At 35.9% G+C, this 12,894-nt stretch overlaps 1 protein-coding gene across 14 annotated transcripts in view; it reads right to left on the bottom strand.

Annotated features, from left to right (window-relative positions):
• ERC2 (ELKS/RAB6-interacting/CAST family member 2) overlaps positions 1–12,894 on the bottom strand; it is a 443,424-nt gene that overhangs the window by 321,182 nt on the left and 109,348 nt on the right. For 13 of the 14 annotated variants that reach the window (XM_075762003.1, XM_075761998.1, XM_075762007.1 and 10 more), the window contains one exon: positions 4,901–4,975. The exons of the other annotated variant lie outside the window; for it this stretch is intronic. In XM_075762003.1, the coding sequence (XP_075618118.1) occupies positions 4,901–4,975 (75 nt within the window). The remainder of the gene's footprint in view (positions 1–4,900; positions 4,976–12,894) is intronic. 14 annotated transcript variants of the gene reach the window in all.

The following is a 12,894-nucleotide window of genomic DNA, read 5'->3' on the forward strand; positions in this document are numbered from 1 at the left end:
TATGTTGGACCTAGCAGAAATCTCTCTCTTTTGGAACATGAAACAATTAGTATGTGTTCTGATGCTGAATAAAATAAAACTCTACAAATGAGTTTCCACAATAATGTTTCATGAATCTTACATATCCAGTCCTTACAACAAAAGTGCTATAGTACATTTCCTGAACACGAGGGGGAATAAAATGACAAAACATTTGTAAATAATAGAGCATTCCAGTCTGTCTTACTCTGAAACAAGAAGTAATGGAATGCTACTCTTCATTTCAAACACCTGATAAATTTAAACTATGACTGTGAAAAATCTTGCTTGTAGGGCATTCAACAAGCAATCAGAAGCAATTATTTGCAATTTCACATTTAATAAAACTTGTATTTAAATGCACCTATGCACACATGGTATCAACAGACCACACATGACTACTCTTACTATACACTTTTTTTAACTTTGTCAATTTAATACAGAGAATATTCAGGTTTATTTTTGAAGACAAGGGAAAGTGAAAGTTCATGCAATCTTAATCAGAGTACGTTGCACTGCAAAACACACATACACGCTTTTTTAGAACCAAACCCATACCTGAAATATCAAAGCTGGATCAATACATAAAGATGGTTCTTTCTGTAAGTAAGGTAAACCACAAATATTTTCATTTACTTTACAGCTTACCATTTTTAAAGACTTTTTAATTCTTTTTGCTAGACTATATATAATTTCAGGATAGTCAATACCCTATACTTAGGATGAGCTTTATTCCAGATCTGTAGGCAACGTGTTTCTGATTTTCTCTCTCAAGTAATATCACTGGATTAAGCCCAGAACTGTCTGAACAAGATCATGGAAGACTCATCGAATGGTTTGGGTCCAAAGAGACCTTAAAGATCATCTAGTCCAACCTGTCTGCCATAGGCAGGGACATCTTTCACTAGACCAGGTTGCCCAAAGCCCCAATCAATCTGGCCTTAAACACTTCCAGGGATGGGGCACCCACAACTTCTCTGGGCAACCAGTTCCAGTGCCTTACCACTTTCATCATAAAAAAAAAAAAAAAAAAAAAAAAAAAAAAAAAAAACCACCAAAAACCAAACACAACAACTTCCTTGTGTCTAATCTAAATCTACTCTTTTCAGTTTAAAACTGTTGCCCCTTGTCCTGTCACTACAGGTCCTGGTAAGAAGTCTTTCTCCATCTTTCCCCTTTATATATAGAAAGGTCACAATAAGGTTTCTCCAGAGCCTTCTCTTCTCCAGGCTGAATAACCCCAACTCTCTCAGCCTGTCCTCATAGGAGAGGTGCTCCAGCCCTCTGAGCATCTTCACGGCCTCCTCTGGACCTGCTCCAACAGGGACCTCAGAATAGAGGTACTGGGGACCTCAGAATACAATGCTACTCCAGGTAGCACCTCATAAGAGACAAGCAAGTTTTGATCTGATTCATGTGCTCATGAGTACTTCTTATTGAAAGAATGAAACAATGAAAAGTGTGTTTCCTTTTACTCTTTTTTTTTTTTATTATATTAATCAGTGTTAACTTTGGGTATCACTGATATTCAAAGACATCAGTGATATGGCATGTGTCAGCACACAATACACAAAGAAGTATGCATGGGTGCAATGGCAATTAAAGGAAAGAATTTCAATGTGCCGGCTTTATTTTATGCTTAAACAGACAAAGTTTTAGGCATGAGAAAAAAAAAATGCTGTTTGATTACGTATATCCGTAGTCACAAAGCAAGTAGCAACCACTGCAACAAAACTAGGCTACCTCCCTTTATAAGTCATACAATTACATGAATGATGCTGTTACATATACCGACCATATTTTAGTGTGCATTTGCTACAGCTCGCTTCCACACACTGTATTTTGCAATATATTTTTTTTCACTACTGGAGAGAATTTTTTTTGTTTTAAATGAAGATATCTCAGGTAGGTATCTACAGACTGTAATCTCTTTGCTCTCTTCTTTCCTATTTGTTAAACTACACAAAATTAAGTTCTTAAAGTTTTTCACTGTTTGGTAATATTTTCAAACGTTCTGGTGGCTCTTCTATGAGCACTGAGTTCCATGATGTAACTCGCTGTTTTGGGCAGATATGCACTTCAAAATTTTTGCCTTTTTTTTTTTTTTTAATAAGCATACAGAAGATAGAGACTTGTCAAGGAGACAACAGTTATGTAGAAACTACAATTGCTATAAGAAAAGGCAACTACTTGCAAAGTTTTCAAAGAGAAATGAAGACCATGACAGGACAGGAAAGACAGGCAGAAGAAAAGCTGTTTAGGACAAAAAATAATCACATATGAGATGATAGGTAGGAGAAATGGGTATACTTCATTGGATGAAAGGGAGGGCTGACTGGGAAAAGGGATAGAAGGCATTCAGCAGTGGCAAGGGACAAAAGAAAACCACTAGAAAGAATAGAGGGATCTATGAAGGAGGGAAAGCTGCCTCCTGGCAGAGCCTGGGGGAGCCTGGGGAGGGGACTCAAAGAAAAGCTATTGTGGAGAGGGGGTGGAAGGGGTTGGGTGTGGTAAAGAGAAATGTATACTGCTTGGAGCCTCTGCATGGGGGAGTGTATGGCCTCGGATTGCCATATTAGAGGGTAATCTTCTCCCTCCTTCTGCCCTCAACACTGCAGGGAAATTATTGCTTCAGTGCTTGATCATTCAAAACAAATGTTCCACATTTTTTTCAAAACAAATGCTGTCTGGATTAAGACAACTTAAATTTACTTGAAAACATTCCAGAGCTGGAACTTGTAATGAAAACTGCTGTTTAATCATGTGGATTTCAGCATCTTACATTTGTCCCTTTTTCTTTTCAATATTAGGCCTATTTTAGACAGCAACCCCAAAGGAGCATGTGTTCATAGGAAAAGAAAGAACTGCGTGCCTCAGAGCCAAAAGGCAGCTTCGCATCAGAAGGCTCCAGCAACATTACAGCCTCACCTGTGACAAATTAAAGCCCTCATTACAAAGATCAGATTTTTAAAAAGTGGAAGATCACACCACTCCCAACTCTCCCAGGAAACAAAACAGAAAAGACTTTACTGTCTGCAGGGACAGACACCGTCAGAGTCGCTGCAAGTACAGGCATCATGTGTGCCACTTCTGTGTCATGTCTCCCCCCCCCCCCCCCGCCCCTCTTCTTCTCAAAGAGCTTTGGTACAGGAAGAGGAATTGCAAATTATTTTGCAACATAACCTTCACATTGTTAATAACCCATAGGAAGGACCATAAATTATTCTAACACACTATCTCGGTATCCCACAACTTTTACATTTATAATTCCTAATAGAAAGAAAAAAGTTTCTCAGCCACCATCCTGCTTTCCCATATACTTAGGGTAAACACACGTTTTAGTTTTCATACATAGACTTCTGAATTAGAATAAACAGGGAAGGTCCATCTTCTGATGTGTATTTGCCTTGGAATACTGAAATCAATGTACCTTCTTTGTTACTCACATAATCCAAACTAATTATTATCTGTTAAAAGGCAGATACTGTATTTATGAAGTCCTGCTGTTGTTGTAACTGTGTATTTACCACAATGTTCAGACATGCTGAACTCATTTGCTCATAACAGAAGTCACTGGCAAAATGAGGCCTTTAATTTGCACTTCCTTTTAAGACTGAAATGAAAGACCACCATTAATGTATTTCAGGCAGCACTGCCAACTCACAAATTATCTCAAGTCTCATGGTATTTTTCTTAAAGACGTACATTCCAGACTTATAGAATTATGTGAAAATATCAGGTTTCACTTTTTAAATTATTATTATTATTATCTTTGCTTATGGGGGGGGGGAAGCCACAAAATTTAGTAATATTATATATCAAAAAGAGGAAACTATATTCAGGACTAAGACAGGAGTTTCATCACATTTTGTCATATCTGCTAATGCAATGAATATTTTCCTTAGGTTAGACATAAAATGATGGCCAAATAACCACAAGCAGAAGTATTGTTTTTAAAGATCAAGAAGGAAAACATTTTACATCAGCCTTGGACAGTTTGTGTTTGCTTCTGTTTGTCAGTTTATTCCACCTACTTTGGCTCACCTGAAACCCCCCGCCCCCAGCAAGTCTTTTTAAAAAGCAATATTTGGTTCTCATTATTCAGTAATGCTACACTTGATTTTTTTTTTAATCAAGGCTTATTAAGAAAACAGACTAGCAGAAAGAAATACTAATTATTCCTAGCTTTACAGCAAAATAAATTGAGAAGTAAAAGGAAATATTTAATGATTTAATAGTAAAAGTTACAAATTGAGGTGTTGCGGGTTAACCCTGGTAGGCAGCAAAGCATCACACAGCTGCTCATTCACTCCCCCTCAGTGGGACAGGGGAGAGAACTGGAAGAGCAAAAGTGAGAAAACTCATGGACCAAGATAAAGCCAGCTTAATAGGTAAAGCAAAGCTGCACACACAATCAAAGCAAATTACAGAATTCATTCACTACTTCCCATTGGCAGGCAGATGCTTAGCTATTTCCAGGAAAGCAGGGCTTCATCATGCATAGCAGTTACTTGGGGAGACAAATGCCGCAACTCCCCTCAGTTTTATTGCTGAGCATGACATTCTGTGGTACAGAATATCCCTTTGGTCAATTGAGGTCAGCTGTCCCGGCCATGTTCCCTCCCAGCCTCTTGCCCACCCCCAACCTACTTGCTGGGGGATGGGGGGGGGGGGGGGGGGGGGGGGGAGTAGAGTGAGAAACTGAGAAAGCTTCAACTCTTAAGCACTGTTCAGCAACAGCTAAAACATCAGTCTGTTATCAATGCTGTTTTGGTCCCAAATTCAAAACATAAACTGTAGGGGCTGCTATGAGGAAAATTAACTGCATCCTAGCAGTTCATGCTACAAAAATAATATATGTGAAAACATGCAAAGACCATACCTTCATTTCAATAACTGTTTGAAGAGCCTTCGTCTTTGCTGGCTCAGGCTGAAGTTGGGTTCTTCTGTGTAATTCCTGCGGAGGGACACGATAGAAATAAGCCTGACGACTCATCTTTCCATTATTTTAATCACTCATATGAATTTATTACAACAAAATAAAAGCCTGATGATTAGAAGACTGTAACTCCAAATGCTACAGGTGCTTCCCTCTCTGTAATCCCTCTAACATCACTGCAGTGCCTATCTTATATTACAGTCAACTCTAACGGCACATGCGCTATTTCTGAAACCCCTATCAATAGTTAATGTCAATGGTGACAAAGCCAGCAAGTACTTTCTTAGTCCAAATACAATGCTGCTGTTTCTGCCTAAATATCAAAACTTAATTAATTCAGTTGTGTTACTAATTCAAACAGTGTTAAGTCATTTAAAATCTTTTAATGTAGTTTCTTCCTAGTTTTTCCTCTAATATCTAAAATAAGCAATTTAAAGACATATTTAAATTTGACATTTTAAGGATAATAATTATATAGTGGGTTGATGCAGCACTCTCCACAGTAGCAATTACATTTCAGTTTTCACATTTTCATACTATTTTTTATGCATCTTAATCCACAGGTAAAAGAAAAATAGATTGTGTTAGTTAAGACATACAGTTAACAGAATTAATGTCTACTGGTCTTTATAAAAAAAAGACTATGAAGACAGCAGCACTCGATTTCTTATAAAATACTGGAGTTGTATTTTGGTATGAGACATCTCAATAAAAAATTCACATATCTACAGAGAACAATGTAAAGCTGTAATGAAACACCATTAATTTAAGAATTTGGTGATGTTTTTACCCCTTACGCAAACCATCTAAGTAGTTTATTAGAAAACAAAACTGAAACAGGACAGATATAGTCCTGTTTCTAGTCCTTCAGAGTCCTTCCTCTCTAAAGGACACGACTGCCATGGTTATGTCTTTCCTTGTTCTTTCTACCCCAGTGCTCCACATACACACTTGAACTAACTTCATAACCATGAAAAATACATTTATGCTTGATAGGCTGGGAAGCTAGGTTCATTCACCACAAAGATATTAGTTGACTCCAGAACCTGAACTATTTTGTCTTCCAAATTACGCCTCTCCCAGCTCATCCTCATAAATTCAGGGAGGAGGGAATCATCAAAAAACCCGTAACATTATTAGTCGTAATTATCTTTATTCCCATCTCTCAAATCCCCTTTCCTTGAGTGAAGTGAACAATGTACAACCTGACAATCAATTGATAGACTAACAATCAAAAATACAATCAACTATGGATTGTGCACATTTATTATCCTGCCCCCCCTTAGCCTATCCTAGTGCATTTCTGGGTCTAGCCTACCTTATAACCCACAATCTTAAAAGTCTTTTTTTTTTTTTTATCACAAACTATCAATCAGTTTCTCGTTCTGTTTAGCAACAAGCATATCGCTTATCGATGACATTGAGAAACAACCACTCTTTAAAGACTAAGTAGTAGGAGTGATTTGCGGCATGTTGTTAAATTAAAATCTACTGATAATAAAAATCTTTATAAAATACATTAAAAAAATTGTGTGGCCTAATATATTAAAATAACTGAAAGAAACAAGTTAGTTGTGTGTGCTCCATTTAACTGAACATAGATTACTTAACTTGAAACGTAGTATGTGACAGGACATAGTATCAAGACACGCATCCCAGAATTGTCAGGTTGGCATGCATTTTTGGTTAAAATAAAATAAGCTGTTCATAGGTACCAGAAAATTTTATGTATACAGAAATACATCAATACTTATGATCTGTAGGACTACAGTTAAGTAGCCAAGTTATGGTCAAATGGCTGGTAAATTCAGACCATTTAGATCACATCAGTTTGGTATCATTTTTCAGACTCCTCTTGTTTGTTCGTGATCCTAGCCCACAAACGTCTAGGCCCACGGGCAGTTTTTCATTCCCTATTTGTACCAAAGCTAACAACAACACCTCAATAACTGAAGCTCTTAGCAACCCTGGCACTATAAAGAAGAAAGAGTTGGATATGCTCTGTCTTGCCTATTTTACCCACTCTGCTGTTTCCATAGAAAGGATGCACAAAAACATAACAGTTTATCTAAACTGTTAAATTAGATTCTGACCTGGAAGAGCCTATTGATAACTTGATAAACCACAGCACTGCCTGCAAGAGTCCAATTAGGTGCAAGTGTTTGAATGCATACCTAAAGTAGGTCTGCATGGTTTTTATTACATTAAATATGTTGCAGATATATGTATGTATATTTAAACTACCTCTAACATATGACAACAGTGAACTTCTAATTTTGCACTGGGCATTTATGAAAAAGTATATCTGAATGGTCCTTTTTCCTTTTTTTTTTTTTTTTTTTTTGGTTGCTTTTTTTTAAATGTACAACTAAGTCCCCACATTATAAAAAGAAAGAAATCTTTACAAATCACCTATACAGAGAATCCCTCGATCAACACCAGCTGTTTGTCTGAGATGAAACAAGTACCTTCACTACAGAAATGTTTTGGAAAATAAGAGGATGTCATAGATTTGTCATACAGTTCTACAAAAGTCACGGAAAAATAGTTGGCCAGTTATACCGCTATCTGATCAGCAAAAATTACAGCTAATTCTAAGACCAGACTTTGCTCCCCAAGGCCACATAAACTGAGTTGGAATATAAACAGGATTCCACACATTACCCAGGGAGACAAACCAGAGTTTCCACACCCTTAGCCAAAGATTAATAGACTGCCAAAGATGAGTATTCCTAGATGTCTATCATAGTATGAAGCCTTGCCTCATAATACTTTTCCTGTTTGCTTTATGAATCAATCTGTTGCTGGCTGACTTAAAAGCTTTTCTTCTCTATCCCTGACGGTAAAATGAAGCAGACTTTAGGATTCTGGAGAAGATCAGAAAATGACTCCCACTTTATTATTTTGTGTGGGTTTTCTTCCAATCAGATTCAAATATTTGGAGACTCCCACAAGGCTCAGTTCTTGAATTTATGTTGTTCTATGTACGCATTTTTTCTTTTGGGGTACTTGATTCAGGGATATTCTTTTGGGGTACTGCTTCAAGGATACTACCACTTTATGTGCATGATACCTTATACTGATTGTTTTAGTATCTGAGGTCATCTAAGAGGGTTTCAGATTTGCCTGAACAGCAAGAGATATTCTGAACATTTCAGGAAGCCCTTATAGCCTAAAGAAACCAGATTTTTATCCATTACATCATTTTTGGAACAACACTGCTTTGTCTTTTTAATTTCTTTTAATAAGAAACCTAAGGAGTCTAATAAAAAAACTTTAAAAAAAAAAAACCCAAAAAACAAAAAAACCCCAATACATCAGGGATAGTTTCTTTTAACCTGAACTGTATTGAATAGAACTCTTGATACTTATATCCATGATAAAATACTTGTGCCATAATCTCTGCAATCATCAAGGTCTATACTAATAATCCCTCAGAGATGTACTCATTTACGAAATTACACTTTCATTATATCCCCTACATAACATCTGTATCACTGCAATTGGCAGTAGTTCTGAGTAATCACTTTGTGATTGGATTTCATGATGATGCTTAGTTGTTCAAGGTGATTAACACACCCACACAAAATTGACACATAATCAAATCTTTTTCTTCAGATTAAGGTTACTCTAATCTTTACTTTTAGACCAAAAAGAGTCTTAAACCAAAGATGGCCATTTCATTCTCCTTCCACATGTTTCTGGGATATTAGATTAACATCTTATGTTGGCCTCAAAAGTAACTTGAGCACACAGTTTTACCACTAATTTAAACAAACATCAAAAAATCCCAAGAAGAGATAGTTTATATCATAGATACTTCCTAAAATAATGGTGGAAGATGAGTCCTGTTCTTTTGTTCAGAAATTGATAGCAAGAGTTTGCAAGATTTTATTATTGACTGGCATTCAAAATCCACACTACATAGCATAGTCTGAGCCTAATACTGATTAAAAACTGAAAACTGCCTTTTTACTCCAGCTTTATTGTAAGATGCTTCATCACTTGGCTGCAGGAAAGCCAAGGTGCTGCAAACTGATCCTCCCTTTATTCTGTTTCTGATGTATTTTATTAAGGTTCCTAAGACAACAGTGACCATGGGTTGTTCTGATTAGATGAGATAGATTGAGCTGAAACTCTTCAATAAAAGGCTACACCAATGCTTTTAATGCAGTTCAAGGTTTTACCTTCTATTGACATAAAATTGCCTAAAATAGCATGACAAAGTTCTAGAAAGAAAAGGACTTCAGAAAAATGGGCAGTTTAGAGATGGTATCATGAAACTGTCAGTGAATGCTTGCATTTCAGCTGGTAAGCTTCTACTGATTAAAGAACAGAAGAAAAATGGAATCATAAGCCAAAAGATTTTAAAAAAGTAACACGAAATTCAAGATTTATAAAAAATAAAGACATAATATGAACAAAAGACATCAGAATCAAATAACCATTGGAAGAAGACAGATGATTAAAGATGGCAGCAACTATACCTAAGGCAATGTAAAAAAAGACATGAGAAACAATTGTGTCAGTAAATATAGCTTCTTGTATTCCTAGGCAAAACGTACGCATCTGTAAATCACAGCAGGCAATAGTGTAGGAGCTGCTAGTTCTCTCAGACACCTCAAAGCAGACTGCTTCCATTCTCCTGGAAAAGAAAGCCTTGGTATTGCTTCTACATGATCAGCTTGTCTGAACTTTAAAATCTAAATCAGCAGTATATTAATATTTTGATCAATTAATTTAAGTAAAAGCATAGCCACTTACCTGAAGTGTCTAAACAGTAGTGTTTCTTCAACCAAAAATACCATTAGAAAGGCTGATCAAATTCTATTTAACCAGAATACTACAAAAATGTAACATATCGGAATTAATTTATTCTTAACAGATAAGCTTATCTTCTCTTTCCTGTTTTCTAAATCTTCGCATCTACCCTCAGCCAAAATGGTCTCATAGTAATTTAGATGAAAGTACGTTTAAGAAATCCTGATCAAACTCTTTATCTTTCTGGAAACCATAAACTGACAACACTGAAAATTTCCGTGTCTGGCTCCAGTGTGTAGGGAGAAAAAAAAACCCACCCCTCTATTATTAGGAAGGATTCCAAAAATCACATTACCATTGGTCATCTTTTAAAAACCCACTACCATAGGTATTTGAACTCTGTGAGAACCCATTGAAGACATTTTGTCAAATCCCAACAAATTTTATACTTTGAAGAAATGAAAGTGTGGATACAAGCATAGGAAATAAAAAATTACGGGAAACTATAATACGAGTTCTGTACTAGAGAATGAGTTTCTTTGTAAATTAGGTATATTTAAATTTATTAAGTTCTCACAGTTAAGCAAAATACTCAGATGCATGCCTAATTCTCTCTCCATTTAGCATTTTCAAATAAATAGGCAAATACTAGTTTTGATGAATACAGAAGAATACAGGAATAAATTGCATGCATTTGGCACCACCACCAAACTATAAAACAAAGTTCAATAGTCCAGCACCACAAACAACTCTAGCAATAATCTCATTGGCCTCAGTACTACTCTTGAACAATGCTTCTGACGCCACTCCTGGCCTACATTAGAAAACTCAGGGGTGTGAAGAAGGGTGGGAGGGAGGAAGGAGTTTTTACACCAGATTAAAACCACTATATTGAATCACTAGCCAAAATATTTCTTTACAATCATCATACTTCCATTTATTCCTGAATGCATGCATAAAAGAAGGGCTTATGATATGTTTTACCAATATGCCTAAAGACAGACGATAAGGAAAAATAATCTGAGCATTAAGAAACTCAGCTTTTCTTTGACTTGTATGTCAAAAACACCTTAAGCAACCATGCATGTTGTCATGCTGGAAGACTGTTCTCTGCCAAGAGATCATATATAAAAAGTTTCAAGTGAAAAGGCGATTTGTGTAGGGAGCTTCAAATGCACGTGGGACAATTTAGTTTCTAATTGAAAGTACATAGAATGTTTCCTGAAAGCTACTGAAACTCTACTTTCACCAGAATTCTTCAAAGATTTCTTTCTTGTCTTTGTAGAAGGAACAAAATGTCTAGAGGATCATTTCTTTTTTTTGCCCAATATAATTAATCATTTTTTCTCCTACCAAAATTACTTCTCCAAAGTTAAGAAAAGGGAAATGTTATTGCTTCACAAATATCTTCAAAGAAAGAAACTTGATGATAAATAGTTTTCTCTCTTTTCCCCCATCCTAATTTTATTTGAAAACCCAGAACAAAGCCCCCAAGCGCATGCAAGTAAAAGAAGCCCATATATTTGTTTTCGGTGTAGTCAATTAGGATCAGAAAATAAAAGTTCCAATCCCAGCTAACATTCTGCAAAGCACATATGCTCTGAAAACATCCTGGCTAAAAAACTTTCTCTTTGCAGTGCATATGAAGCTCAAAAATTGCATGGAAAAGCATTTTTTAAAAAATTAAATGTTTAAAACAGATATTTATTAACAACCCAGCTGTACTAAAAGGATTCGCTTAATTTACTTTAGGATACATGAATGAAACATAGTTGGGAGTTATAAACCAAGATTTTTAGACATTTTTATTTGAGTGTGTTTTGTTTGTGGGGGCTTTGGGGTTTTTTTTAGAAAATTTTAGAAATTTTTTTAAAATCACATCTTAAAATTCTAATAATGTAAAATCCTTATCATAACAAATCCTTTATGCAATCCATAGTGTTTAAAAAATTCTTATCCAATAAATCAAATATTTTAAAGATTTACTTCTACTCCCCAAAACTGTTTACTCCTTCCTTCCTCCTCAGAAGTTTGAACACATAAAATATTTTTTTTAATGAGGTTGAAAAAGAAAGAAATATCACATCAGTTTTACAATAAGTGTAACACAATACTAACCACGGAGTAATAATGAGATTCCACCTTAGGGCATAACTAAGAGTCGACTTCCCTATCCTGCCATCAGAAGTAGACAGGCAAAGCTTAAAAGTGTAAAGTCACAGCAAAGGTTACCAAATATGATCCTAAGATCCAGAACACACAACAGAGATGCTGCTGTGTGCCAGCTCCGCTCTTCATAAAAAACCTCCACATTTTAAAGCACGTACACTACTGTGAGATACGATGTTATAAGCAGTGTCAACATACAGCGTCTGTGGTATTTCTATGGGTCAGTTCACATAAGCAGAAGAAAACAGTGTTTTTTATTAGGAGTTCTTATATTCAAGTAACTAACATCCTGCTAGTTTCCTTAAACAGTTGAAATGTAAGAGTTCTGTTCTAGAAAAGCAAAAAGACAATGGGAATATCTATTTTAGTGCCTTCCCCACCTTCCAAGCTATGCACACACCCAGTGATTTTTTTTAACTTCTATTCTGCATCTGTGCTCCTCTTCAGACTGAATGGATATGAAAAAACAATTTAAATGTTACTTCTTAAATGGAAGCAAAATAATGTGCCAAAACCAGAGTGAAACTCAACTACTCAGAGCCAGAAGTACTACATATTTCACACACTTGCTGGACAGATCTCCTAAGTTTACTGACTAATGTATTAGCTGATGTTAATATACCGTGAACTTCAAACATGCTGTTCACCTTTTCTCATAGAAATTGCTTTTATAAACTTCACATTGATAAAACATCAATCCTTGATCAGAGTATCACCGCCAACAGCCTGAGCCAACCAGGGAAAGTGTTGACATTCTCTGTGTGATGCACATCCCCGTGTTGCAGTAATGTTTTAAATTGATTAGCATGGGACTTCAATTTTGAAAAGCATAGTTTCATAGGTGTATCTACTAATATCCATACTTGTTATTAATGGCTATACTGCTTTGTTATTATCTTTGTGGACTACCTCTTAGTGAATCCCTTACTGTCTGTCTTGTCTTCACGTTCGCTCAAAGAAATCACTAGCTAAAATCATTTATGGTTTTGATTTTCAGCTTCCTAATT

This window comes from Balearica regulorum, chromosome 10 (assembly GCF_011004875.1).
Source record: "Balearica regulorum gibbericeps isolate bBalReg1 chromosome 10, bBalReg1.pri, whole genome shotgun sequence".
In the NCBI taxonomy this organism is placed as follows: Eukaryota; Metazoa; Chordata; class Aves; order Gruiformes; family Gruidae; genus Balearica; species Balearica regulorum.